The sequence below is a fragment of the Aspergillus puulaauensis genome, chromosome 5, assembly GCF_016861865.1.
Source record: "Aspergillus puulaauensis MK2 DNA, chromosome 5, nearly complete sequence".
NCBI classification, from domain to species: domain Eukaryota; kingdom Fungi; phylum Ascomycota; class Eurotiomycetes; order Eurotiales; family Aspergillaceae; genus Aspergillus; species Aspergillus puulaauensis.
In genome coordinates, this window is record NC_054861.1 from 924,322 (window position 1) to 949,853 (window position 25,532).

Sequence of the window (25,532 nt, forward strand, 5' to 3'; positions counted from 1 at the left end):
GATTTTCAGGAACAGCACCAGAACTGCAACTTTCCTATAATTATAATTTGGAAGTCACCATCACAGCGATTCTACGTGAATTAGCGTCAAATTGGAAATATCCTGGATATCATGCATTGTCTTAATTTCGGCCGTAACTATACTCCGGTCTCACACTTCAAACCGAGTTGAATGTAGATCCTGAGGGGTTCGAGAATGCCAGAGGATCTGACCATATCGGACATTCGTTTTTTGGGCAAGACCTAGGCAATGATTGAGGTTTTTTCTCAGATCACACGCATCGAGAATAACACTTTCCCCGCTAGTGTGCTGTTCCCGTTTGGTGAGGAGCTCTGTCGCAGAAGCCTCACGCTGGAGTGCTCTATGACAAAGCAAGCAACCACTACCATACCGCTTTACGTTTGGCAGAAAGGGATTGCACTCCTTCATAATGATTGCATTTCAGAGGCCGAAAGGATATTGAGGTGCAACTGATGAAATATATTCGGACTCGGTTGCAGAGTGTTCATCTATGGGTGGATAATGCTTAAGGCCTCAGTCTGCACGGTCTTTGTATATACACAATGGCTTTGAAGAATAAGAGGAGTCTCTCGATCACTACGCTCTATACCGCGCTGAGACCAAAATGATCCTTGACCTTGAACGTGGCACATGAGCATGCCCTAGTCACTTGAGTCTCGAGCCTAGAGTCTGGACTCACTCCTGGGCCTCCCCTTTGACCCTTCGGCCCTGGAGGGCCTGACCTCGGGGAATTAAAATTCAGTGAATATTGGAGCTAGGGGTTTTATAGTTTGCAATTCCTCAACCCCTCAATTCCCCGAGGGCTGTCCGAGCTCAGGAATCAATGGGTGAGGTTGGTCCGAGGCGGATGGCTGCTTGAAGCATCCCTTGCAGGGGCTGCATTTCGCAACGTGAGATCCATCGCGCCCGACCCGTGTTCTCTCACCATTCCCATACCATTGTGACGTCAAACATATCTAGGTATGGCTCTTTTGAAGGGACGCGAAAGGCTTGAGTTCTCCTGTATAGGATGGCCCTTGGGCGCGGACGCCCTGGGGGAATGTCCCCTAAGGACACCATTTTCCCACTCGTGCTGCCTTTCGATTCCATCTTTCAATTTCTACAAACCTGCCCCTCGCCTTGAAGAACTGCCCATCTTCAGATGTCCTTGGAGGCTTTTTGCAACCGCCGTTCTCTGGGTTTCAGTTGATATCCGCATTTTGAGCTATGGCGCGCCTCGCATTGATTCTCTTAGGCTTTCTGTTAGCAGTCAATGCGACAGTGGTTGCGAATTACCCGCTGAATGCGCAACTGCCTCCTGTGGCTCGAGTATCACATGAGTACCACTTCGTCTTCTCGCAGGGCACCTTTGGTGGAAACGACTCGGAAACGACATATTCGCTGTCATCAAACGCACCATCATGGCTAAAGGTTGATAGCAAGTCTCGTACCTTGTCGGGTACTCCCCAGAAAGAAGATGTCGGATCACCTAAGTTCGATCTTGTAGCGACTGACAAGTCCGGGTCTGCTAGCATGGAAGTTACTCTCATCGTTACCACAGACGATGGCCCGAAGATGGGGAAATCCATCGTCCCTCAACTCCAAGCGATGGGACCGACATCTTCTCCGTCCAACCTTATTGTGCACTCCGGCGATTCATTCTCGATCTCTTTCGACCAGGAGACTTTTACAAACACACGCCCGTCGACAGTATACTACGGAACGTCATACCCAGACAATGCTCCTTTACCTTCGTGGATTGGGTTTGATCAGTCGGGCCTTCGGTTTCACGGTATTGCACCCAACATTGGGCCTCAGGGTTTCAAATTCAACCTGGTTGCTTCTGATGTGTTGGGGTTCAGCGCAGTGACCCTGAGTTTTGAAATTACTGTCAGCCCTCACATTTTCTCGTTCAATCAAAGCTCCTATACGTTGTTTGTTACCGGCGGAAAGGAGCTCACCAGCCCAAAATTCGGCGACACTTTGATCCTAGACGGGAACAAACCGACAAGCGATATGCTAGCAGACACCAAGTTCGACGCCCCAGACTGGGTGGAAGTGGACAAGAAATCCTTATCATTCAAAGCAACCCCTCCCACGAATGGGAAGGATAGCAACGTGACAATCCGAGTGACGAATATATATCAGGATATAGCCGAGCTTATCGTCTCACTACAATACTCACAATTCTTCCGGGATGATTTCGACGGCGAATGTGATGCTGTTATCGGCCAATATTTCGCATTTGCATTTAATAGTTCCGTCCTTACCGATGACTCTGCTGAGCTAGATGTTGACCTTAAACAACAACCATCTTGGCTCCATTACAATCGTAACAACAAAACCCTCTATGGCGGAGTGCCGTCAGATATCGACACAGGCACCTACAAACTTCAGTTGACAGCTCGGGAAGGGACCGCAGAGAGTAACAAGACATTCACCATCAACGCTGTGAATGGAGACAACTCGAACCGAGATGGAGCTACGGGAAGTGCCGGTGGGTCCCGTGCGAACAAGGCAGGCATTATAGTGATGGCAATATTCATACCCTTAGGATGTGTTGGCATTGCTCTACTTCTTCTCTATTGCTGCCGACGTAGACAAAGGTCGACCAAAGATGAAGACGAACAAGGACTTGAAGAGAAAGCACTTCCACCAGGCCCAGGCCCTCTTGGGCCCGGATTATCACATTGCCAGCCCTTTGAAAAGACGACACAGGGAAAGCCACCGGCTATGGGTGACAATTTACCGCCTGAGTCAAAACCCCCGAAATTGGAGCTAGAGCCATGGTGGAACGTTAGCAGCGAAGTCCGCAATGAAGAAAACCAAGCAGCAGCGCCAGGCAAGGAGAATACTTTCTCAAGTTCAACGATTGACTGGGAATTTACTCCATTGCGAGACCTGGAAGATGAAAACAAACCACCCGAAGAGCCCGCTACCAAACCCAGTCGGCTTTCTTTTCAAAGCAGTCCGCCAGTGCGTAGGGGCGCTTCCAATCGTTCTGGGAGACGAGAGCCACTCAAGTCAATCCAACCAAGACGGTCTATGAAGCGAAACTCGGCTTTATCGTCCCGATCAAAACGGTGGTCCAAACGATCAAGTGGCATCTCCTCGGTGTCTAACGGTCTCCCAGTGAGGCTCAGCGGTGCCGGGCATGGAGCGGGTGGGTTTGGACCACCAGGACATGGGTTTGTGAAGGTCTCCTGGCAGAACACGCAGGCGTCTTTGCAGAGTGAGGAAAGTAACCTGGGAAATTTGGCGCCGCTGTTTCCTCGCCCTCCTACTCGTATGGGCGACAATCAGGATCACACAAAGAGAACGAGCATGCGTACCGTGGACCGTGACAGCATGACACTGTCCGAATCTGATTCGCTAGAGGCGTTTGTCCAAGGTCGTGTAAGAAGCCGGCATTCCTCCAACCCATTCATTGCTGGTCCGATCACTCGTCGAGTATCATCTAGTCTTCGGGCCCTAGAGCGGGCTCGAAGCAATGCTAGCCGCGCGGATACTGTCAATAGTAGCACGGACAACGATGACTGTCGGCGCCGAGAACGCCCCTGTTCTACGGCAATGTCAGGATCTATTTATACAGACGACTATCGACATTCTGCATACCTTAGCTCCTTATCAGAAGAATCACCGACTGTGCAGCCACTGGGTGCTTTGAACCACGGGCCAAGTCAATCAAGTTTGGCGCAGCATTATTCCAAGATCATTTCGCCGCTACCGCGGTTTTTCAGCGAGTTGAGTCTGAACAACGCCAGACGCGATGATGTTGGCGCAGCCCGTATTCCCGATGATCACCAAAACTTCCCGAATCCTCGCCGTTGGTCCCGATCGAGCCCGTCGCTACAGAATTGGCGGAGGCTCCGGAAGAGCCCTTCAGCGTCCTCTATCCAACAAGAGGCGAAAGCTCGTCGGGTGAGTTTGATGCGAGCGTCTGAGCGGGACCCGAGCTATCAACGTGGACTACAAAGAGAGCCCACGGGAAGCTTATTGAGCAGTGATATAGCGTTTGTTTGATGTTAGTTTGCTTGTCTTGTTTAAGTTGGCCGAGATACCACTTTTGTTCGGTTTAAAGAGCGGCTCTAGCATTTATTTTGTGTAACGTTAGCATAAATCGAGGTTCATTATTGCGAACAAGTCTATCCATAGCTTGTAGCCAAGTGTACTCCGGAATTAATTCACCAACACTGACACATGGAGGATAACTAACTAGTTATATGAAGGATCTGATTCAGCTGGGCTTTTAGGTCTTACCCAGGAGCTGGGCGACAGCGATGATTGGACCCATAAATGCTTCATGACCGCGGCATGGTGTGATTGACAGAATTTTCACTTCGAAGCCAATGAGGGGCCGAGCTGGACATCCCAAGCTCTATGGAAGTTGTTTCAATGAGCCGGCGTATTGCATCTTCAGCTGTTGCCTCACTCCATAGTGCATCTTCATGGGGGTCAACCTTGGTGAAGGTCATGTGGAGTAACCAGCGCTAAGCGTTTTCGTCGGACTTTGATCATCTCGGCAGCACGCGACTGGAAAATTTGCACTCGCCCTTGCGCTTCACGAAACAAGTGTGAAATTTCTGTTAGGGGAATCTGACACATTGGGCTGACTTGTGTTTATTTTCTGGGGTCAATCATAATCAACTGGGCTTGATATAGTCTATACAGACAAGAGTATAAGCGGCGCCCGGGGATGTCTCCAATTCATAGTAACAGTGACAGTATTTATGTATTCAATGGCCCGGATCTCTTTAAGATAATTAAACAAAGACTGAAGGTCAAGATAAGTTCATTAACAAAGTCTCCACTTAACATCATCCCTGATGAACACCTTCAAAGGGCTGGCCTGGGCTGGTCTGCTGGTTCTGGGACTGTCCCGCACGCCGCCTATCCATTCTGCCCTCTTGCCCTCCTTCTCTCCCACCTGATTCTGCTCTCTCCCCTCCCCCTCTCTTCTTGCCCAATTTCCCTTCGCTCAACCTCTTGCTGGGCTTCTGTGATCCTGGCCTCTTTGTCTGTTCTTCAAAAGTTAATTGTGACCCAATAGAAATCATGGGCCAGACCTTGTCAGAGCCTGTCGTTGATAAGGTGCGTGAAAACTGTCTGAATCAAGTTTGCTGCCTTGAAACCCCTCTGTCTCTCTCCCCACACCACAACCATCCGATTGCGATTCCAAATCCTTTTCCTATCTAGCCTGCTATTCCTGCTGCCAACGGCGAACCCCTTGAACATACTGTTGTCTGCCATCATACTTCTTATCACTCGAGTTATCACGGACCAATCCGCGGATCGTCATCCATTTTATCCGTGCTTTTTTTTTCTTCGCCCGAGGAGTTCCAGATTCGTGGCCCATCTCTGCGGGGTCCCCGTTCGAGCACGACGAAAAGCCTTTCCCACTCCTACAAACCGATCGTCTTCTTTTCCTATCTATCATATGAACTGCGTGCATCTATTTCCGATATTCTCGCTAATTCCCTTGTGACATGTTTAGACTTCGTCGGAAGGTCAAGATGAATGCTGTATATACGGCGTTTCGGCCATGCAGGGCTGGCGAATCAGCATGGAGGATGCCCATGCCGCCGTCCTAGATCTCCAAGCGAAAGAAACCGGCTCGAATGACAAGCCGACCGATCCTGATAAGCGCCTTGCTTTCTTCGGAGTATACGATGGCCACGGTGGAGATAAAGTCGCTTTATTTGCGGGGGAGAACGTTCACAAGATTGTCGCAAAACAGGAAACCTTCTCAAAAGGTGATGTCGAGCAGGCTTTGAAGGATGGTTTTCTCGCTACCGATCGAGCTATCTTGGAAGGTTCGTAAAATGCTACCTTGAGGGGACTTTGCTTCCATTATTCCCTTCCCAGCTCGTCCATGTCGAGGCCTAACCCGGTTAGATCCCAAATATGAGGAGGAAGTCTCCGGTTGCACTGCCGCCGTGAGTGTGATTTCGAAACACAAAATTTGGGTGGTAGGTCTTCAATGTGATCTACGAAAAAGGAAATTGGTCAATAACAAAATATATCGCAGGCAAACGCTGGTGATTCACGTTCCGTTTTGGGTGTCAAGGGTCGAGCAAAGCCTCTTTCGTTCGATCACAAGCCGCAGAATGAAGGTTCGTGGCTAAATTCCGGTTCAAATATTTCGGACCTGTGATGTTCTAACAAATGGTTTATAGGCGAGAAAGCTCGAATTAGCGCTGCAGGTGGTTTCGTTGACTTCGGCCGTGTCAACGGCAATCTCGCCCTGTCGCGTGCGATTGGAGATTTCGAATTCAAGAAAAGCCCCGAACTGTCTCCTGAACAACAGATTGTTACTGCCTATCCGGATGTCACGGTCCATGATCTCACCGACGACGATGAGTTTTTAGTAGTTGCTTGCGATGGTAAGTTTCGTCATCATCCTTTTTCTTTTCGGGCCCAACTTTGACTTCCGGATTCGGCCCCTAATATTGTACAGGCATCTGGGATTGCCAGTCTTCCCAGGCTGTAGTTGAATTTGTTCGCCGCGGTATTGCGGCCAAGCAGGACCTTTACCGGATCTGTGAAAACATGATGGATAACTGCCTCGCCTCGAACAGTGAAACCGGCGGAGTCGGCTGTGACAACATGACAATGGTTATCATAGGTCTTCTCAACGGTAGATCCAAGGAGGAGTGGTATAACCAGATTGCGGAGCGGGTTGCTAACGGCGATGGCCCTTGTGCTCCGCCTGAGTACGGCAAGTCTCTTGAGGAACCCACGGCCTCTAATCCCTACTGACTAAACGGTGGGGAGTACAGCTGAATTTCGAGGACCTGGAATTCGTAACCAGTTCGAGGAAAACCCCGATGAGTACGAGCTCGACCATGATCGAACCCGCCCATTCAGCGTGCGTCCCGGTAGAATAATTCTTTTGGGAGATGGCAGCACGTTAATTCCAGAAAAGCAGACCAACGAGGAACTCTTTGACCATACCGAGGAAGACCAGGATCTCTCCAACCAAGTGCAGCGCCAGGATTCGGATACAGAAAGGAATGAACGCGAAGGTACCCCTGGGCCTCAGTCCGGAAACGCCCAGACGGATAAATCTGCGCCCAGCACTTCAGAGACTTCGACCAGTCCTGGAACACCGCAGAAACCCGCCTCTTCGTAGCCACGCCATGAAATTTACGCCTGATTCCCTTCCTTTTGGTTCTTGAAACGACCTTCGTGTGATGTACGACCCCACACCCGCCGCCGCCTTCACTCCCGGATCTGAAGTCTCACGTTTCTGCCCCATCTAACGTCGCTTATTGAGTTATATTTCTTCTGATTGATCGGCTCTTTCGTGGTGATGGCTAAGGGGGAAGATGCGAAAAGAGACGGACTATTTTGATCCTCTTCTATCTCTTGTTTTTTATCCCATTTTCATTACCTTTTAACGAACCTCCCCCCAGGTCAATTCGCCTTTCGTGTCACTCAGGATAGATATCTAAGAGAGTTCGTGGAGGGGGTGGAGGCATTTTTTTTCCCTGTCATCTTTCTTCTCCCTGTTTGCCGATGCCGCAAGCGGCAGGCCTCATGAGAGTACGTTTGTTTCATGTCTCGACATAAGATACCGCAACAACAACTATTGACGAACCATTTCCCCCCTTAATCTTCCATGATTTCCACTATATTTGACATATTTCTTCACAGTTTGCGCCGTCAATTTGTCTTTCGTGATATGGCGCTCTCCGTTATCCGTGGCCGCTAGGATCCTTCCTTCTAGTTCACAAACCCAACAGTGGCTGGAAAGCCTGGGGCCACGTTTTACACATTGCACTTATGTCGGCGTAACCGGAGAAATTCAGTCTACGGCATGAATCTCGTTGTGTCAGCAAGGGAGTTTCTGGAGACGTGACGGACGAGATCCACGTTTGTGGCGTCCTGTTTCATATCGTATGCAGATAGAATCTGTTGGCTGCTATTATTGTAAATACTCTCTTCACCGTTCTTGCATTGAAAGTACTAGCACCTAAAATTGCGTCTTCACCTAAGTTGCTTAGTGCCCCCGAAAGGATCAAGGGGCCAAGGCAGCAGCGCAACCAAGCTTGAGCCTCCTCCTGGTCGGGTCGTGGCGCAGTATACCAAGGTAGTCTTAGTGCTGATCAGTTTTCGTAAGCACAAGTATGTGTATTATACATATATTACATTTAGCTGCAAGTTAGAGTCGTATATTATTGCGCAATATAGCTGTAATTCCGTTTCAATACGTGTCATATACCACGTGCTGTGAATGCTTTGATCACTCGAAATTTTTTGGCCCCTATTCAAAGAGAAGAAACAGGAGAGATGCTGCCATCAAACAATCCTTCCTGCTCTTCGGATTGTGCTAGGTCTTGCATTCCGAACTGTACGAAGTGCTGTCGTGTATCCTTCCTGGCTTAGCCGAAAGAAACGCGAACCGTTAACAGCTCTCGAAGCTCAGTCGGCGACTCCCGCAACGTCTTCTTTTCCGTTCCGTGACCCTGATTTTAGTATCCCCCCACGCCGCGACCAACTCACGCCCACCCCGGGTCTTCTCTCATTCAATCGTTCTCAATTTCTCCCCCCGCCCCCCAAACCTCTTGCGCCCTCGTACATATCGACAGAAGTTGAGCAGTGCTCCCTCAGTCCGACATCATGTCTTCCCCAATTTCCAGCAAACGCAAGCGCGCCAATTCCCAACACTTGTCAACAGCAGATATCGCCAAATCATCCACCACCGATCTTCAACAACCATCGTCACGCGATGCCTCGGGCGAAGAAGGCGACGATTCGACTGGTCCGGCCATCCCGCCAGTTGTCAAGGCCACTACCAGCAACCACCCGTCAAAACGGGCTCGAAAAGCTTCAGTGAGCGAGGCACGAAATGTTTCATCTAATGGTGACGCCGGAAAAGACTCTTCAATTAGCAAAGAGGATCCGGGTGAACCATCTGAGACTACACCGGCAAGCAGTGACATCGAGGGCCACATCAGAGATCGACCGGACCTGCACGTGGACACCGTTCGTGAGCAGGAGTTAATGAAGCCTCCCGTCCTCGGTCAAGTACAGGATCCTGCTGGTGGATATAAGACCAACCCGCCTCCAGAGGACCGTCCGGTTCGGGTGTATGCAGATGGTGTGTTTGATCTGTTCCATGTGGGGTGAGTTTCTGCGTTCCTGCTGCTCGACAATTTTTGACCTGCAACATTCATTTTCGCTGAACCGTGCTAACATACTATTGATAGTCATATGCGGCAACTCGAACAGGCTAAAAAGGCTTTCCCGGATGTGTATCTTATAGTTGGTGTTACTGGAGACGACGAGACTCACCTGCGGAAAGGTCTCACGGTTTTGAGCGGGGCGGAGCGGGCGGAAAGTGTTCGACACTGTAAATGGGTTGATGAGGTCTACCCTAACTGCCCGTGGATTGTCACCCCAGACTTCATCGATGAACATCAAATCGACTACGTTGCACACGACGACTTGCCGTATGGAGCCGCGGAAGGAGACGATATTTATGCTCCTATCAAGGCACAAGGGAAGTTCCTCGTTACTCAGCGGACAGAGGGTGTCAGCACAACTGGTGTTATCACGAGGTACGTTTGTATTTCCAGTTCAGCTGCGTGTATTTATTAACAACGTTTGCAGAATCGTCCGCGACTACGACCGTTATATCTCGCGGCAATTCAAGCGTGGAGCGTCCAGACAGGAGTTGAACGTGTCGTGGTTGAAGAAGAACGAATTGGAAATCAAGCGACATGTCTCAGAGCTCCGGGACAGCATCATGACCAATTGGACAAACACTGGCCAGGAGCTGAGCCGGGAGTTGCGGCAACTGTGGAATTCGCGGCCCAACAGCCCGGCTCCAAGTGCAAGGAACAGTATGGACTTTGGAAGCCCACGCGGCGTCGTCAGCCCTACAGGCGGCAGCAAGTCACATGTTTCTCGCGTCGAAGCCTTGGGTCGCCCAGAAAGCATCAATGGGAGGGGAGAGCCAGACTTCGCAACAGGTTACAGCTTGGGGCTGATCGGAGGGGTTAGGGCATGGGTAAGCTTCACTCCAAAATCTTGATTAATGTAGCACAACTAACAAGCAGCAGATGCGTAGTCGCCGATCTCTCGTTGAAAGCCGAGCCCAGTCGCCAACCAGCGAAGAAGAACACGAATCTGAGCAGGAGCGCATCAATGGCTTCACAGGGCCAGCCCATCAAAGAGAGTAACTTGCCAGCCTCTCGAGTCAAAATATTTCGATTTTCGAGGATGCATCATCCATCGTTTCATTGTCAGGCTGATCTTGGTCCATATGGTACATAAGACAAGCGAGCCTGACGCTACTCTTGTTAGCTTAGGGAATTTTTTTTTTCTCTTCATCTCCGTTCATCTCTGGCATCCTCTAATCAAACCATATGAGAGTCTATTGTTGGCCAAATTGACACGGGTACTGTATTTTCGATTTTCACTTGCACCAACATTTGCATCTCATTATAATTTTTTTTAATTGTACAACACTCGAAAGAACGCAACAAGCATGGGGGGAGGGACATTACAAACGGACATTCTGACGTTGATTTGATTATTAGTACATGCATGGGACGAAATTGACAGCTCCCCGTTTTCATCATTGTTTTTTTTTTGTTTTGCACTGGATAAGTGGACTATTTGTTCAGGTAATAGTAATAGAGTTGAATGCTCTTTTTCTCGATATAGAGTAAATGGGTATGTGGAGGAAATTACACCTAGCAGAACGTGAATAGCACATGCAAACAATAAACAAGTTGCCTGCTCTTTTGTCTATTAATATTATAATATGCGCCAAGTGCTTTTTTCTCCTCTAGCCTATATTGAATGTAACCGAGGGCAGTCTTCAAACCATAAATTATCAAAGCTAATGGATGTCAAATGGGTATCAATCAATGCTATATAAAGCGAAACCATGCGCACACAATCTTACTCAGAACACAAATAGTTTCGATCCACATAGATCTATTCAGGTTCAAAACACCTCTCAAGCGGCAGTAATGGCCAACCTCGGCCTCATTCCCCGTTGAACCCCGCGCTCCATATCCTCCGTCTCAACCGCACACCGTCTTAACAACTCCAACTGCACCGATAAGTCCTGCACCCCCGGTAAAGAAGGCAGCGCTTCTCCTCTCTTCGAACACATGACCATGCGCAAATGATCCCTTAGCATCACCGCATCCCTTACCAAGTCACCCTCGAGAACCTCCTTGGCAACCGCATCGCACTTTGCCGTGATCCCCAGCTCGAAGGACCGCAGGCCCCGAACGCAGAGCAACGGCGCAACCCAGGGCTCAGCGATCGAGAGACGGAGTCTGTTTCCACCTATTACACCTCCTGCTCCTGCTCCTGCTCCGTTACCCGCGGCGGCAGGAGCACCGGCAGGAGTACCTGCAAACGATCCCAAATCAACAATGAGCGCCAAGTCCTCCAGCCCATTCAACGCAGCAACCCTGTTCCAAAACAGTACCCAGAGCCAATCATTATGCGTATGCGAGTAGATGGAGCTCTTATGTTCCTCCCCCGCCATGGGCTGCCAAACGGGCATCCATTGAACGGTGAGTTTCTTGATTGCATGGAGGTGGTCTGCGGAGATGGACAGGCTGAAGGCGATGAAGGTCGTTAGGTCGTCGACGTCGAAGGCGGAGTTCTTGTAGAGGATCGAGGATGCTTCGGCGTAAATGGCGCGGCAGGTGCGGAGGAGGGCGACCGACGAGTTGCTTAGCTGCGAGGGGAGGGAAGGGTGGGTGTGTGGGTAGAGCATGCTGTTGCTAGTGGCACTGGTGCTACTGGCGTTGTCTGTAGGCGAGGAAGCTGCAGAAGTAGCTAGGTCGTTGGCTCGCCAGCGCGCGGGGGTGACGGGGCAACAGCGCCGGTTTTTATCGAGGGACGAAGTGGTGTTGGTGCAGCGGACGTGCCGAATTTTGTCTTTGACCTGGACGAGGTGAACGACTTGGTCGCCAAAGGCGTATTCATAAATCATGAGGCGGATTTCGAGAGGTAGTTTTGTGAGGAGGGCGCATGTTGATTGTGGGATCATCGAACGGGCGTGGGGATCGATGGGAGGTGAGGATGTAGACAAGGCGTTGCTGTCGAGGGATAGCGAGAGTGGCGCGCATATCTTGCGGGCTTGGATGAGGTCGCGGACGGTCTCTTTCCATCGATGGCCTGTTGAGTAGTAGTGGAAGATGGAGTAGGGGTCCCGGAGGATCCAGGCGTCGAAATGGCGCATTGTGACAGCAGTAAAAAGGAGTCTATGGATCTAAGTCTATAAGGTGGATCTGGAAATCGGAAGATCTCGACGTTAAAAGACGGGACGAGATGTGTATGAAGATTAATCTGCGAATACACACAAAGCAGCAAGTGTCAAGAGGCAAGTGAATTGAGTCAGCTCCGCTCCCCTTATATACGCCGTACAGCCAACATGTCACCCAAGACCAGATAAAAAGACGCCAGCTCCACCCACCCAAGAATCCAGGTCCAACCCCAAGCCAGCGCTGAGTCTCAAAGAGTGAAAATGAGGCTTCAGGGACACTCTCCTCCTACACTAAGCCCCATTCGTCAATTGCCTTCAGCCACCAAGCCCTTTTGTGTCTTTTATCCGGGGAAGCTTTTCATGATCCGCTTTTTTCATTGGCTTGCCGGCCAACCCCGGAACCCATTGAGCGCTGTGATTCGGGAGTTTTCGGTATGGAGCGCAACATATGACGTTGGGCTACATGTGGCTGCGGGCAGTGGTGCCAATGATCGACCGACCGATGGGGCACGGCTGCCTTCTAGTCTGCTTTAGGCCTAGTTCAAGTCAGAGGAAGGCACGGGCGCGGACGACTTAGCCCCGGCGAGAACTCCGGCTAGACTGCTACTGGCATAATGCAGTGGAGCGAAGCTCTTGATGGACGCAAAGTGCAAAGCCATTTGATGCATGGATGTCAACCACACCACTCATTTCCCTGGTTGTCGACCTCCTCTTGAGTACTCTGTACATGCTTTCTTAATTCGGGTTAGTTTTTGTATCTCATAATGTTTGTGCATCATTGTCGTATCTATCCTGTCACTCATAAACAACAGTCCCAACTATAGGGAGGTATGTACACCGTATAGTATATCCAAGGATTGAACCTTCTCCGGAGTACTGTCCTGCGAGCAGATCCCTCAAATCGCCACCTCGCTTCCCTTGAGCTGCGCGAAGTGCGTTAGCTCGCTGCACTCCACCCCTCTTCACACTTCACTGCTCACAGTGACTGCACGGCGTCCTGGCGTCCTGGCGCACTCTTTGTGGCACTGGTGTCTGGATAAGTTGATGTAGCATCCAATGCTGATTGTTCAAATTCAAAGCCTGAATCCACTTTTCTTCATCTCAGCGTGAATCACCCCCAGCATTCTCCTCACCGTCCACTGCATCGGTTTGCGCCGGCGTAGATTCGCGCGCCAGTGCCACATAGAGCGCACTGCAGAGGATCAACGCGGATCCGATCCAACTGACTGCTGATAACGTACTGTCCCAGACAGCGTGATCATAAAACAGGGCAAAGAGCATCTGTGTGTAAAGCATGGCAGTTGCCTTTGTTCCGGATGAAGAGCGGGCACCGGTGTCCGCCTCTGGCTTTGAAGCGTGTTCTTCCTGGTTGGAATGCTGACTCGGCGTCCTGAATAATTGGTGGCTCGAGGGCTTTTTCCGATCTCGGGGTGGTGGTGGCACATATGCCAACCCAGCAGTTAACAGAAATTGTAGCAGGAACCCACAGACACCGAGTGCAGTGAGCAGAGTCCACTCCAACAGTGTCCCTGGCAACTCTAATGATATAGTAGGGATAACTATGATTGCAACGACAGAAACCATAGTGGTGAACAAGGAGAAGTATGTAACTGAAACTAGTGGATGGCAGCGCTGTCCGATCATTCGGATCGATGTATATGCGGAGGACGCCCCGAGGACCCCGATCATTGCCATGATAATGGCCATCACGCGGTGGTTTTGGTCTGCATCCCCGGGGTTTTCTCTCTCTGCCTCAATCGAATCCGTTTCATCCCCAGAATCAGATCGCAAAAAGGCGAAGGGCCGTGCGATCAAGATGACACCTACCAACGAGACGAATCCAGCAAACTGTTGCTTACGAGTGAAGACCTCGCCGGGTAGGAAGATCGAACAAGCGTAGCAGCTCAGAATCGGCGCGAGGAAAGTCAAAACCGTCGCCTCAGAGAGAGGCAAATATTGGACAGAGTAATAGAGTCCGTACACGCCCCAGAAACCACCAGCTGCGCGGAAAATGAGGAGAGGGAGGACGGAGCGGTTTCCGAATGGTTGTGGTACTTTAGCATACCACATGTAGAGGTAGCTGGCGACGACGGTGATTGACATACGGGCGAATAGAATCTGCAAGTGTCAACCTCCTTGGAAACAAAACTGACGCCCGATAGTCTACGTTCCACAACAGAGACGTACTTGAAAGGGCTGAAAACCTTCTCCGTTCCTTCCCTTTAACTCTAGCACCTGGGTCATAACATTCATAGATGCTCCAAAGAACTGGGACAGCATAACGAGAATCATCCCCTTGGCCTGGAGCCAGAAATCCGTGGCGGTGCCCCAAATCTTCTCTTTCCATAGGGCCGATGGTGCTGACGGAGGCAAGTTCAAAAGTATAGGCGATGGCGATCTCCGATCGTTAGCTGCCAGCAGTAACGGCGTTCGTTCCCCATTTTCAAGATCATGGAAATCATTCCCGAGTACAGCCGGTGATAGAGACCGCGAGTCGCCTAGGTCAGGCGAGGCAGATGTCGGCGTCGGCATCGGCAGCAACACGATACTATATGGTATAAAGAAGATAGTTGTAAGAGTATTCTAATGAGAAAAAAAGGGTTGTCTGATTTTGCAGCGTGGCTTCGATAAAGTAAGACGTATTATAAGTATGTCACTAGTGTAGGTAAAAAAGCAGTGAGTCGTGGGTTCGTCACTCAGTCAAAAGTTGAAGTCATATGAATAGAAGGACCCTCAGAAAACAAATAATCATAAGAGGTAATGATAGCCCAGCCCCTCCCCTTCTTTGCAAAATGAATAAAGGCGAGGCGAATAATGAAGAAAAGAGAAATGGTTCTGCGGCTAAAAAAACCAAAAGAACTGGTGGACACTGAGGGAGGGGTTCGGCCTGATCTCCGGTTTGCGGAGACTCCAAGAACAATCCTTAGACTCTCGACTATACCAGGATCCGAGATGAATCGATATTATGATTACCATCTTGCAGATCCTAGCCCTGCTTTTGTGAGCTTCTTAGTACATAGTGAATGCTTCTCCTTTTACTACAACAGCAGCAAAAAATAAGTATATAAAAAAAGCTAATAACCTCCTGGCAAGATGCGGACCCCGCACAACGCAGAATTGGCCGAGAATCCATGACTGGTAAATGGCGTGAGGCTTCGTTTTTATGCTGGGCTGGGTTGTATAGCTTGGTACTTACCTACATCTTAGCGAGCATCGTCTGCCGCTTCAGTCAGACCAGTGCAGCACTAAAGGACGCCCTGATCTGGGACCATGCGACTTCAGAACGACACCCCTCATCTTCGAAAATGCAAATGGCAATGGGCCTGGTACTCATTATTTTCTGTTTGGCGAAGAACGCTGTGACATACTGCGAAAGCTTCTTAAAAAAAGAACAATATAATTAGTTATATGTGCTAGGGCAGGGCAAAGAGAATACCATCCCAAACAAGCCACTAAGACTAAGGACCCTGACACGCTGGTGTAGTAGTAGGTGTTTGCTTGTAACACCGACATCGGCTTCTATATAATAATCTACATAAAAGTAAAGGTATCACCGCCCTTCTCCCGCAGCATATTCCCAACCCTCTTCGTCCCGACAATCCGCTCCAGCTTTAGTGCATCGTATTTGGAGAACAAGGCGCGCACCCCTCCCTCAGAGGCTTCGACAACGCTGGCTGGATCTAGTCCCAGAAATCCCACGATCTCCCCCCAAAAGACAGGGTTGTCGGGGACACCGTACATGATGACCCGCTTGACACCGCGGAGTTGGTAGCGGCGAAAATGATGCATTCTCTCGGTATATAGAAGCACGGACTGTCGGCCGTTCATGAAATGAGAACGTGTGCGGCTGATTTCTCGAGGTTCGGTATATTCGGATATCGCGCCAAAGGAGACGTTGGTAGTTTGCTGTGATGTGGCGAAATAGTTGCGGAGACGAACAAAATCTAGATATGATGGGATGAAGATGAGGGTGCCGCCAGCGCTTGCCTTGTTGCGGCTAGTGGTAATGTTGCGGACGAGAGAGGATAAGATGGTCGTTGTGAACTGTTTAAATCGAGCATCTGGATCCTTGGCTGGGGAAAGACAGTCGAAGCGGGAGAAGGTTTGTTTAACCGGGACAGGAAGTGGGAGTTCAGATATTGCTCCGTTGTAAACAGGATTGAATTTAACCCTCCCAGAGAAATTCTGCATCTGCGTCGAGAAGACAGAGTTGATTTCGGGAGTGATGAAGGAGGAGAGCATGATAAGTTGCCGGACATGTCGTGCATTATTATCCAGGTACCAGGTTCGAACGCGGCTGAAATCACAGCCGTGCGCTTCTTTTGGCTGGAGATTGAGATGTTTTAGGATATAGCTGATGTGGTCCCAGTTTTGCATGAGTAGTGCGTCTGCATGGTCAACGATAACCACTTCAATCGATGACAGAAAATCGTAGTCTCGTTTTTTGGCACTGTCAAAGTCAATATTATGAGCGTATTCGCTAGTAGCACAGAGGGCTTACTCTGCCTGATCCATGATGGTTCGCAATCCCAGTGGACTTGCGAGGATCAAATCCGAGGTATAGAACTGCGTAAAGAACTTGAGCGTTTTTCGTGTGAATTTGAGACCTAGTCGGAACATATCGTCATCATTCCCGCCGAATAGCTCGCGGAAATCCTCCGGCTTATTCTCCCAATATGGATCATTAGCAGCCGAAAATGTGTCGGTAAATCGTTTCTTGTTCTCTTGTTGCTCAGGTTGGAAAAATCGGGTTATCGCTTCGACTACCCGAACGCAGGCCTGCTTCGTGGGCAAGAGGTAGAGTACTTTTGGTCTCGTGAAACCCTGATCCCGGATTTCCAGGTCGGCGTCCTGCTCTTTCGCCACACGAGTGTTGTTCTTAAGTACACGATCCCTAGTTTTGAGTACATGGTTAGTAGCGTGCACCGCCAACAGGTCTCGCATGTTGGCAGATTCTGATGCTGTTCGAGCACCATATAAAACATCTTGGTAGTCGAAAATGTAAGGGGAAGCCTGCTGCACATTCCCCCTAAGGTTTGGAATGCGCTCAGCAATAGAAGACTTGAGCTTTCTCTTGACCTGTAATCCAGTTAGCGCCAACTAGTGACAGCTGGATAAAGCACTGACTGACCTTCACACTCGACAGGCTCTTCATCGCTCCCAACAAAGGCACGTCATTTTGGCCACAGTCGGGGACTGCACGCCAAATTTTCAACCCACTAGGGAGCTCCTTTTTCATATTTTTCCACTTATTCTCAGATGCAGCCTTGATTTTCTGAGACAGTTCGCTCTCATTAGGACTTTGGAAGTGCGACTCAAACGGATCATTTCCTGTATTATAGTAAGAAACTGGAGGAGAAACTGGATGATGGAACTCACCATTTTCTTCGTCATTGCTGTCCTCTTGTATATCAAGGTCTTGTTCCTCCAGCCCACCTTCCTCGTCCGGCTCTTGCTGCTGTAGGTCGTCGTCGAGCGATTGCCCGTCTTCGTCCTCCCTCATCGCTACAGCGTCACTCTGAGCTTCATCCAGCTCCTCCTTGCTCTGGTGGCCCACTTTCCTCTTTTTGCGCGCCGGTCCAGGGTTGTCTGTCTTTGCTTGAAGCAGCTGGAGTAGTTCATTGTACGGCTGCCCCGATTGTTGATCGTCTTCATCGCTATCCGATGATGCGTCATCGGCGGGCATTTCTTCCTGCATTTCATCCTCGAATTGTTCCTCGATTTGGTCCTCTTCACCAGATGAGCTTTCGGACCTAGGTGGAACTGTCAGATAACGTGCAATAGTAAAGAATTGTTGGTTTGTCAACTCACTCTACTTCATCAATGCGGGATGCTGTGAAGCCAGGGCCGCCCTTTCGTTTCATAGGACGCCCTTTACGCCCTTTCGGACCTCTTCCCCGAGGAGGGGCCATATTCTGTAATAATATTTTCAAAAATGCTGGGCGCGGATCCAAGTGTGCCTGTCCAGCAAAAGAAAGGCGGACTCTTTTTTTTTGCTGGATTTTCGGAGTTACTTATCTTATCTTAGCGCGAAATTCGGGCTGCGCACACACAATTTGAGCCTCGCAGAAGAACCTCCGCCGCCGAAGTCCAGCGGGCCGGAAGATTTGGGTCAAAGAGAAAACTCCACTCCCAGCACGGCGAAAGCAGAGGACAACAGTTTCAAGAAGGGCTTTATCTTTCACATTTGCTCCCTTTTGTCCCGCAACCATGGCTGAATCAGATTCTTTCCTGCACCTTGCCCGTCCTCTAGGCCCTGTCCTGGCGGGGTCTGCACCAACAACTGCTCCCTTGAACGTTGTCATCCAACCTCAGGTATGACTTCGCTGTGTGGAATCATGGAGACCAAGAACTCAGACGCTGACTTACTGCTGTAGGCTCTTTTCTCGATCCTTGACCACTCCCTCCGCCGCAATGCTGATCAGGAACGTGTGATCGGAACGCTCCTCGGAACCCGGTCTGAGGATGGCACTGAGGTGGAAATTCGCAGCACATTCGCTGTTGGACACACGGAGACGACAGACCAGGTCGAGGTGGACATGGAGTATCAGAAGCAAATGCTTGCTTTGCACCTCAAGGCAAACCCAAGGGAGGTTCTCGTGGGTTGGTACGCCACCGCATCCGAGTTGAACACTTTCTCTGCCTTGATCCAAAATTTCTACAGCGGTCAAGGTGATGGCACATGGCCGCACCCCGCTGTCCACTTGACTGTTTCTACCGAAGCTGGAAAAGACATTGAAACCCGTGCCTACATTTCTGCCCCCGTCGGTGTGACGGCTGAGAGAGCCGCCGACAGCGCCGCCTTTATACCAGTTCCCCACGAGATCCGGTACGGCGAGGCGGAGAAGAGTGGTTTGGAGACTGTCGCTGCGGCTAGGGATGCCGAAGAACGTTCAACCTCGCTCTTTACCGATATTGAGGCCCTAGAGCGTGCGGTCGAGGAGGTTCTCGGTATGATTGACCGCGTTTCTCGATATGTTGAGTCAGTCATGGACGAGGAGGCTCCTGCTTCTACGGCATTGGGCCAGTTCCTGCTCAATGCTCTCGCCTTGGCTCCCAAGGTTGAACCGGCCGATATTGAGCGTGACTTGTACGTTGTCTTTTACCCTTGCCCCTGAACTAACCCCGCTAACTGTTTTCTAGTAACAACCACATTCAGGATGTGCTGGTGGTTTCTTACCTAGCCAACACCATTCGCACACAGATGGAACTTTCTAACCGGCTAGCGACTGCTCAGCTTACCCTGGGTGGTGAGTCGGGTAACGCAGAGCAAGGTGGCCAGCGCAACCAGCGAGGCAAAGGAGGCCGTGGGGGGCAGCAGCGCACTCAAGAACGGAGTGCTGAGGAGGCTCGCGCATAGGATGATTAGAATTCACTATGAAGATACCTTTTCAATTTCTCTTTTAGCTGTTTTCGGACATTTCCCCTTTCCCAACCTTCACTTTATTTTCTTTGCGTTATGTGCCTAGAGGCTCTCGAAAAGTCTTCCATGCCGATTCTGCTCCTTTAACTCCTGCACATACTTTGGTTTATGTCCTCACGCTACAGCTTTGGTTGGGAGCAAGAGAACCAACTTTAAAATGACGAAGGGTGGAAAAGGAATCGGGGGAATAACATGATAGAATTGAAGGACCCAAAATGACTGCGGCGTATGGGAATCAGCCTGGCCTTACACGGGGCTATGAGCCACGAAAAATGAAATGCTGTATATGAGTGACTGAATCACAATCATATGGGTACAGGTAATAAGCAATGATTTTTTTCATGCTACAGGTAGTCTTTATTAGTGGCGGCCACTAAGACTTGATATACGTACTAGGGAATCCATGATGTTATTACGATGCCTGACCATGAATTGAATTGTAGCTTCCAATATAATACTCAACGCCTCCAATGCAGATAGTACTTAGTAGTTCAAAGTAAGTGGATGTCAAACCCCAGCCGCCAACGCCACAAACCAGACATAAATGGAAGAAATAAAGAGAAAAAAAGCTAAAGCTTATAGCTAATTAAGCTTCTTCTTCTTCGTCGTTGTCGTATCTTCTGTTGCATCTGAATCCCGTCTGGCGCCCCTCTTTCCTTTGCCCTTCGATTTCTTTCCGTCTGCAACACTCTCTCCGATATCCTCAAGGCCCTTCTTCCCAGCATCCTTCAGGTTCCCAACCTGGTCATCATTTTGATCGAACTGCTTCCGAGCCTCTTTCAGCTCGCGTTCCATGCGTAGAAGTTCCTGTACACGACCTAGTTTGTTCGCATCCCGACGCAGCGCGAACCGGAAATCATCAACTTTGATCTTTTGTCGACGTGAGTAGTTTGCGTGTTGTGCGGCACCGTGGCACATTTCTAGCACGAAGTCGGTCACAATTTCATCGAGCACACGGACGGTTTCGGGGAGTGGCTCTGAGGGAAACGATGGATGGGGGGCCGGATCACCATATGCAAGAAGTAGAAGGCGTACTATAATCACACTCCTGTTAATATGGGAATTCCAGGACGAGTTCCTTCGAGCGCGAGATAAGACAAGAGAACTGACATTCGGATGGGAAGTTCATCTGCCCCTTGTGCCTGGCGGCACGGGCTCTGGGCTCGGCCATCTTCCTTTTTGCTCTGGAGTTGTTTACCGGCTTGGGTGTATCCTCTGTCCCAGAATCGTTGCTAGTAACGTTGGGTTTGAATGCGGGTTGATATGCCCGGGTGCGAATTAGCGCAGTGTCTTGAGGGTTAAACGGCCAAGCTGGAGCGAGTTCACTTGGCACATTGCCAGGGTCAAGGGAGCGAGTAGGGGCTGCAGTGGCCCTGAGTTGCTGCTGCGACTGAACAGTACTAGAACACAGCAAGGAGGGCCTTGCGATTGGGATTGATGTAGATGTTGGCGTTGGATCTATAGAAGCATCGGCTAACTGAACGGCGCGCCCCCGGCGGTGAGCATAGTTGGTGACGGGCATGGCGGCAGAACGCTTCCTGCTGCGGGACAACCTGTTCTTGAGCTATCTAGTCGCCAGAGCCTCTTCAGCGTTTCATTCACTGCAACTCGTCTTTTTGATCCTGCTATTTCGAACCTGATATTTATTGAGACGTCTTTGTATTGTCCTGGAAGCTTGAGGAATTCCCTCCCGTGCCGTCAAGATGGTAAGTGATAAACAATGAGATCACGAAAGCTGGATAGCTAGGAAGTTGGCTACGGAAAAGTGAGAAAATATATCTGGCGGCCTTTGCTAATGGGTTACGCAGTCGGCTTTATTCAACTTCCAGTCGCTTCTCCTCGTTTTCTTACTTATAATCTGCACGAGCGCGTACGCTCATTCCATCATGCCGGGGATCATGGACCGTAATCAGAATGGGTAAGGTCTCTCGCTGCAAGACCCTTCAAAATAACTATTAACTGAGAGACAACAGTTTCTTCGGCATATTTTGGAAATGTGCGCGGATAGGAGAACGGCTGAGTCCGTATGTCAGTATATGTTGCGTCCTGATGGCTGTGAGTCTTTAACGCAAACCCCCCTTCAAGGGACAGCCCACAATGATGTTAATAAGATGGTATGTCAGGTCTCCATTTTCATCGGCGGCTGAATGGTATGAATGATACGTGTTTAATGACTCGAGAAAATGAACCCTTTCAAGCAAGCCGGCGTTTTGTTAATGAGGGCGTTGTATGACAAAATTATTTCGAATATAGTATATCATTATTGTACAAAAATGGTAATTCACAATAGCAACTATACACATGTGTATCTGTTCTATATCCCGATGCTCCATTGACTCCTATTCAAGGTGCTGAAAACCGATTGTCCACGCTAAAGAGCAAAGCACAACATAACCCATGATCCGATGTAGGCAGGGATAAAAAGGAAAAGAGAAAAGTGACAGGTATCTCATGTTTTCGCCTTCATACTGTCCTTCAATCTTTGCAGACCCTGATCAAGCAACGATACGCTATCTGGCTCTTTCGCAGCGGCCTGACTGGATGACTCAACTCCGGAACCTGGATCGGGACCCTGGTCTAATTCCTCGACGGCAGCCCAAAGTCGTTCTGGATCTCGCAGAAAGCGCAGGGAATTGTGTGTATATTTATCCGGTGTAAAGCCTTCGAGTTCCATCTGCTTGATTGCTTGCGCGAGTGCGGGAACGTTTTGGGAGTTGGCATGGTTGTTGATGATCATGTTCCAAGTATCGATGAGACATGGTACTCCATGCTTGCCCATCATTGCTTTCACTTTATCAGCAGCATGAGGTTGCCTGTTGAACACAAAGCAACTCATCAGGATATTCCAGGTTTGGGAACTTGGCGGTGCATGCTCAACCCCGATCGGCGCAATTCTTTTGGTGGTAGGAGCGTCCTTGGGAACAGAACTTAGCATGTCTTCAACGAGACGCACTGCAGGCCGCAGCCCTCGAGGGTCATTTCGGAATGCTACCAAAAACTCGTTATAGGTGTGATCGGTTGCTGCGAGCGGAGCAATCGTTCCATGACCCTCCAACACGAGCTGCCGAAAGCGCGAGTAAACATGTTCCACATTCACAATACTCTTCACACACCGAAGATATGTTGAAATAACAATATATAAAGCAACAACGGACGGCGGGGAATCGCCGCTCCCGCTCGGGGGGTTATAGTGATAAGGAACGACAGAGAGCTCTTTTAGTGGGGTGATATCATGCAATCGATTATACATGGCTAGCATGGAGTAGAAAAAGGCGTTAGGGTCATCAGTGAAGTCGTTTTCTTTGACCATAGAAAGGAAATGCGCATGGAGAACCTTGCTCATGATCCAGGGGTTGCGGTGCAGTTCTTCCTTGATTTGGATCTCTTGCAGCAAGGCTTCGAGGCGTTGGCTATCGCCCGCGCCAACAGCATTTGTGAGTAAGGTTAGGTAGGTATAAGAGTCAGATTTCAGCCCTTGGGCTTGCATGTAATTCAATATGTCCTGCCCGAGCTGAGAGTCGCCAGTTTTATACGCATTCGAAAGAACGACGTTCATCAAATCGCGAGTGGGCTGAACTCCCAGCTGAAGGAGCTTCGGAAGTATGCGAAAATTGCGCTCGCTTCCATCGCCCACAACGGAGTCAAGCGTGAGCAGCTTGCAGCAATGGCGAATAACGGCTTCTGAATCCATAGAAAATTCCGGATTTTCCATATTTTGAACCATTCGAATAGCTTCAATAGCACTGTCGATGTCACCAAGTTCCGTAAAGCGCTTCATAAAACATAGAAGTGATTCGGGTGTCAGAATCATCCTTTTCTCGCGCGCGATGGACCAAGCGTAGTATACGGCATTGCGTTCCGAGTTTTCGACATAGATTCGAACCGCCTTTTGGGGTAATTGATGGATGGGCCAGTTGTCCGGATGCAAGCAAATTGTGATAAGTGACTGATCCACAACATCAGGATAAAGCTTTAAAAGGAATCGAATGCAGTCAGTCACGAAAATAAGCCTCGGTTTGTCGGTATCTTGACAAGTGATCCGTAAGAAGTCTGGCACAAACTCAGGCGAGTGATATAACAACCACAGCGATAAGCGCTGCCAGTGAGGAAGCTTGTCGTGTCTCAACAGCGACGCCCATTTGTTGCGGAAAGCATTGTCGGGGTCTGCTTTCAAAATGTTCAATAGAGAATTATCCTCTTCATTGAATTCTAGTGAGATTCGCGAGCTCTTCTGAAGCAATCTTGCTGCGAATATCTTGTCCCGGGCAGCCCTCCACATATGGATCTTTCTGGGATTGGCGTTCAACGGTTTCGATCCGGTTTCGATAACCTCATCCACTGTCTTCCTACTCAAATTCTTGGCGCCTTTCTGCACGGGTCCATCTCGAGAATAACGAGTCTTTGGTATCCGGCTTTGCAGGACATCGAAGTCCGGATATAGCGGGGATCGAGCTGTGAGTTCTGTGAGTTTCCCAGTTTCTCTATACACATCTGGCTCCACAGTGTCCCTACTGGATTCCCTGTTGGTGTCCGTAAACGAGCCAGCAACAAAGTCATCTGAAGAAACGGAACTCTGGCCTGCCGAAATCCCTAAGCCATCGTAAATGTCGTCGACAGTCACGGTACTCGATTTCGGAGCATTTTCACTAAGTCTTCTTGTTCCTATGGACCTCCGTCGCTGATAGTCGATCGCGCGGAGCCTCTGTGCCGCAAAACAAGAGGGTGACCTAGTGCGGAGGCGAAAGAGCGGCAGGCGATGCGGACAAAATGACATTCAGAATCGCTTAGTCGGATACATTGATCGCCGGTCTGTGGCTTGGGTTTGCAGGGTTTCGTGTGAAGGCGACGGCGACGGCGTACAGAACGGGATGTTGGTATGTATCATGGCATTCGAGTGGGTGCGTCCCCGAGGCCATGAAATTTTGCCGGAAACTCTGGCCGGTGGGTCCGGCGGTGGCTAGTACATGAACATCGAGTAGCCCGCATCTCAAGACCATAAGCAAGTTCCACAAAAGTCAGACTTCCTACGAATCCATAATCACATTACACCGTCGGACCAAATCCCGCAACCAGGATCAACAATAAAGTCGCCCGCCGCCGCCCACGTACCGACATGTCCTCCAACCATGCATCTCTCGATGCTGCCGCAACGGAACGAAAAGCTCGTCTAGCGAAACTTGCAGCGCTCAAGCGGAAGCAGCCAGAGCCCGAGACGGAGGTAGAAACGGCCGAACAGGAGGATGAGCCTCGAAACGAACTTTCCGACGTTACAAAAAAGTATCTTTCCGGTCGGAACTATGACGCGGAAACCCGTGGAGTGAAGCTGGGGTTTGACCAAACACCGATCGACGGACAAATAACTCTTGAATCACAGGCAGAGGAAATTGCAAAGGAGATCGCAGAGCAAGCAAAGAAGGATGAAGATGCGGAGCAGCCAATCGACCTTTTCAAACTGCAACCCAAGAAGCCCAACTGGGATTTAAAGCGAGATCTGGACGAGAAAATGAAGGTCTTGAATGTGAGGACGCAGAATGCAATCGCAAAGCTTGTGAAACAACGAATAGAGGATGCTCAGCGTACGGCCAAAGCGAAGGGCACAGGTGCCAATGGGAACAGCCACGGAGAGGAAGTTGGTATCGAGGGGGATATGCTTGTGGAAGGCATCCATGTCCGTGAGCAGGAGGAAGACGAGGATGAACTGGCTTGATTTTGATACCCAGATGATTGTGAGGGCTCCGTTTTGATCACGCTCTCTCTTGTATATTGTTTATAGGCGCTCACTGTTGGGGTTTAGGCATTGAAACGGCGTTGAGGGGGTTGATTACAATGACATAAAAAATTGATATCGAATACACATATTAATATCAA

At 49.8% G+C, this 25,532-nt stretch overlaps 11 protein-coding genes across 11 annotated transcripts; 6 read left to right on the top strand and 5 right to left on the bottom strand.

The window, feature by feature from the left end:
- Nucleotides 1–1,227: 1,227 nt before the first annotated feature.
- On the top strand, nucleotides 1,228–4,023 carry APUU_50348S (putative transmembrane glycoprotein; the record flags this gene model as incomplete). The annotated part of the gene is made up of 1 exon (XM_041705335.1): nucleotides 1,228–4,023. The coding sequence occupies one exon, from the start codon at nucleotides 1,228–1,230 to the stop codon at nucleotides 4,021–4,023; it is 2,796 nt and encodes a 931-aa protein (XP_041557831.1).
- Nucleotides 4,024–5,055: 1,032 nt separating this feature from the next.
- Nucleotides 5,056–7,132, top strand: PTC2 (PP2C family serine/threonine-protein phosphatase; the record flags this gene model as incomplete). The annotated part of the gene is made up of 7 exons (XM_041705336.1): nucleotides 5,056–5,091; nucleotides 5,495–5,813; nucleotides 5,896–5,969; nucleotides 6,029–6,113; nucleotides 6,177–6,383; nucleotides 6,458–6,718; nucleotides 6,780–7,132. 7 exons carry the CDS (start codon nucleotides 5,056–5,058, stop codon nucleotides 7,130–7,132), a joined length of 1,335 nt encoding a protein of 444 aa, XP_041557832.1.
- Nucleotides 7,133–8,622: 1,490 nt separating this feature from the next.
- On the top strand, nucleotides 8,623–10,187 carry APUU_50350S (choline-phosphate cytidylyltransferase; the record flags this gene model as incomplete). Its single annotated transcript, XM_041705337.1, has 4 exons — nucleotides 8,623–9,128; nucleotides 9,213–9,563; nucleotides 9,616–10,015; nucleotides 10,068–10,187. The coding sequence occupies 4 exons, from the start codon at nucleotides 8,623–8,625 to the stop codon at nucleotides 10,185–10,187; spliced, it is 1,377 nt and encodes a 458-aa protein (XP_041557833.1).
- A 785-nt stretch (nucleotides 10,188–10,972) lies between these two features.
- Nucleotides 10,973–12,217, bottom strand: APUU_50351A (uncharacterized protein; the record flags this gene model as incomplete). Its single annotated transcript, XM_041705338.1, has 1 exon — nucleotides 10,973–12,217. One exon carries the CDS (start codon nucleotides 12,215–12,217, stop codon nucleotides 10,973–10,975), a length of 1,245 nt encoding a protein of 414 aa, XP_041557834.1.
- A 1,125-nt stretch (nucleotides 12,218–13,342) lies between these two features.
- APUU_50352A (DMT family transporter) lies at nucleotides 13,343–14,773 on the bottom strand (the record flags this gene model as incomplete). Its single annotated transcript, XM_041705339.1, has 2 exons — nucleotides 13,343–14,359; nucleotides 14,429–14,773. 2 exons carry the CDS (start codon nucleotides 14,771–14,773, stop codon nucleotides 13,343–13,345), a joined length of 1,362 nt encoding a protein of 453 aa, XP_041557835.1.
- A 999-nt stretch (nucleotides 14,774–15,772) lies between these two features.
- UTP25 (rRNA-binding ribosome biosynthesis protein utp25) lies at nucleotides 15,773–18,153 on the bottom strand (the record flags this gene model as incomplete). Its single annotated transcript, XM_041705341.1, has 5 exons — nucleotides 15,773–16,691; nucleotides 16,743–17,320; nucleotides 17,373–17,572; nucleotides 17,621–17,994; nucleotides 18,053–18,153. The coding sequence occupies 5 exons, from the start codon at nucleotides 18,151–18,153 to the stop codon at nucleotides 15,773–15,775; spliced, it is 2,172 nt and encodes a 723-aa protein (XP_041557836.1).
- Nucleotides 18,154–18,451: 298 nt separating this feature from the next.
- APUU_50354S (eukaryotic translation initiation factor 3 subunit F) lies at nucleotides 18,452–19,601 on the top strand (the record flags this gene model as incomplete). Its single annotated transcript, XM_041705342.1, has 3 exons — nucleotides 18,452–18,556; nucleotides 18,619–19,331; nucleotides 19,385–19,601. 3 exons carry the CDS (start codon nucleotides 18,452–18,454, stop codon nucleotides 19,599–19,601), a joined length of 1,035 nt encoding a protein of 344 aa, XP_041557837.1.
- Nucleotides 19,602–20,246: 645 nt separating this feature from the next.
- Nucleotides 20,247–21,186, bottom strand: TAF13 (putative transcription initiation factor TFIID subunit 13; the record flags this gene model as incomplete). The annotated part of the gene is made up of 2 exons (XM_041705343.1): nucleotides 20,247–20,698; nucleotides 20,775–21,186. The coding sequence occupies 2 exons, from the start codon at nucleotides 21,184–21,186 to the stop codon at nucleotides 20,247–20,249; spliced, it is 864 nt and encodes a 287-aa protein (XP_041557838.1).
- Nucleotides 21,187–21,367: 181 nt separating this feature from the next.
- Nucleotides 21,368–21,811, top strand: APUU_50356S (protein kish; the record flags this gene model as incomplete). The annotated part of the gene is made up of 4 exons (XM_041705344.1): nucleotides 21,368–21,370; nucleotides 21,473–21,582; nucleotides 21,638–21,719; nucleotides 21,788–21,811. 4 exons carry the CDS (start codon nucleotides 21,368–21,370, stop codon nucleotides 21,809–21,811), a joined length of 219 nt encoding a protein of 72 aa, XP_041557839.1.
- A 302-nt stretch (nucleotides 21,812–22,113) lies between these two features.
- APUU_50357A (pentatricopeptide repeat protein) lies at nucleotides 22,114–24,438 on the bottom strand (the record flags this gene model as incomplete). Its single annotated transcript, XM_041705345.1, has 1 exon — nucleotides 22,114–24,438. The coding sequence occupies one exon, from the start codon at nucleotides 24,436–24,438 to the stop codon at nucleotides 22,114–22,116; it is 2,325 nt and encodes a 774-aa protein (XP_041557840.1).
- A 339-nt stretch (nucleotides 24,439–24,777) lies between these two features.
- APUU_50358S (CCDC12/cwf18 family protein) lies at nucleotides 24,778–25,371 on the top strand (the record flags this gene model as incomplete). Its single annotated transcript, XM_041705346.1, has 1 exon — nucleotides 24,778–25,371. The coding sequence occupies one exon, from the start codon at nucleotides 24,778–24,780 to the stop codon at nucleotides 25,369–25,371; it is 594 nt and encodes a 197-aa protein (XP_041557841.1).
- Nucleotides 25,372–25,532: the final 161 nt, after the last annotated feature.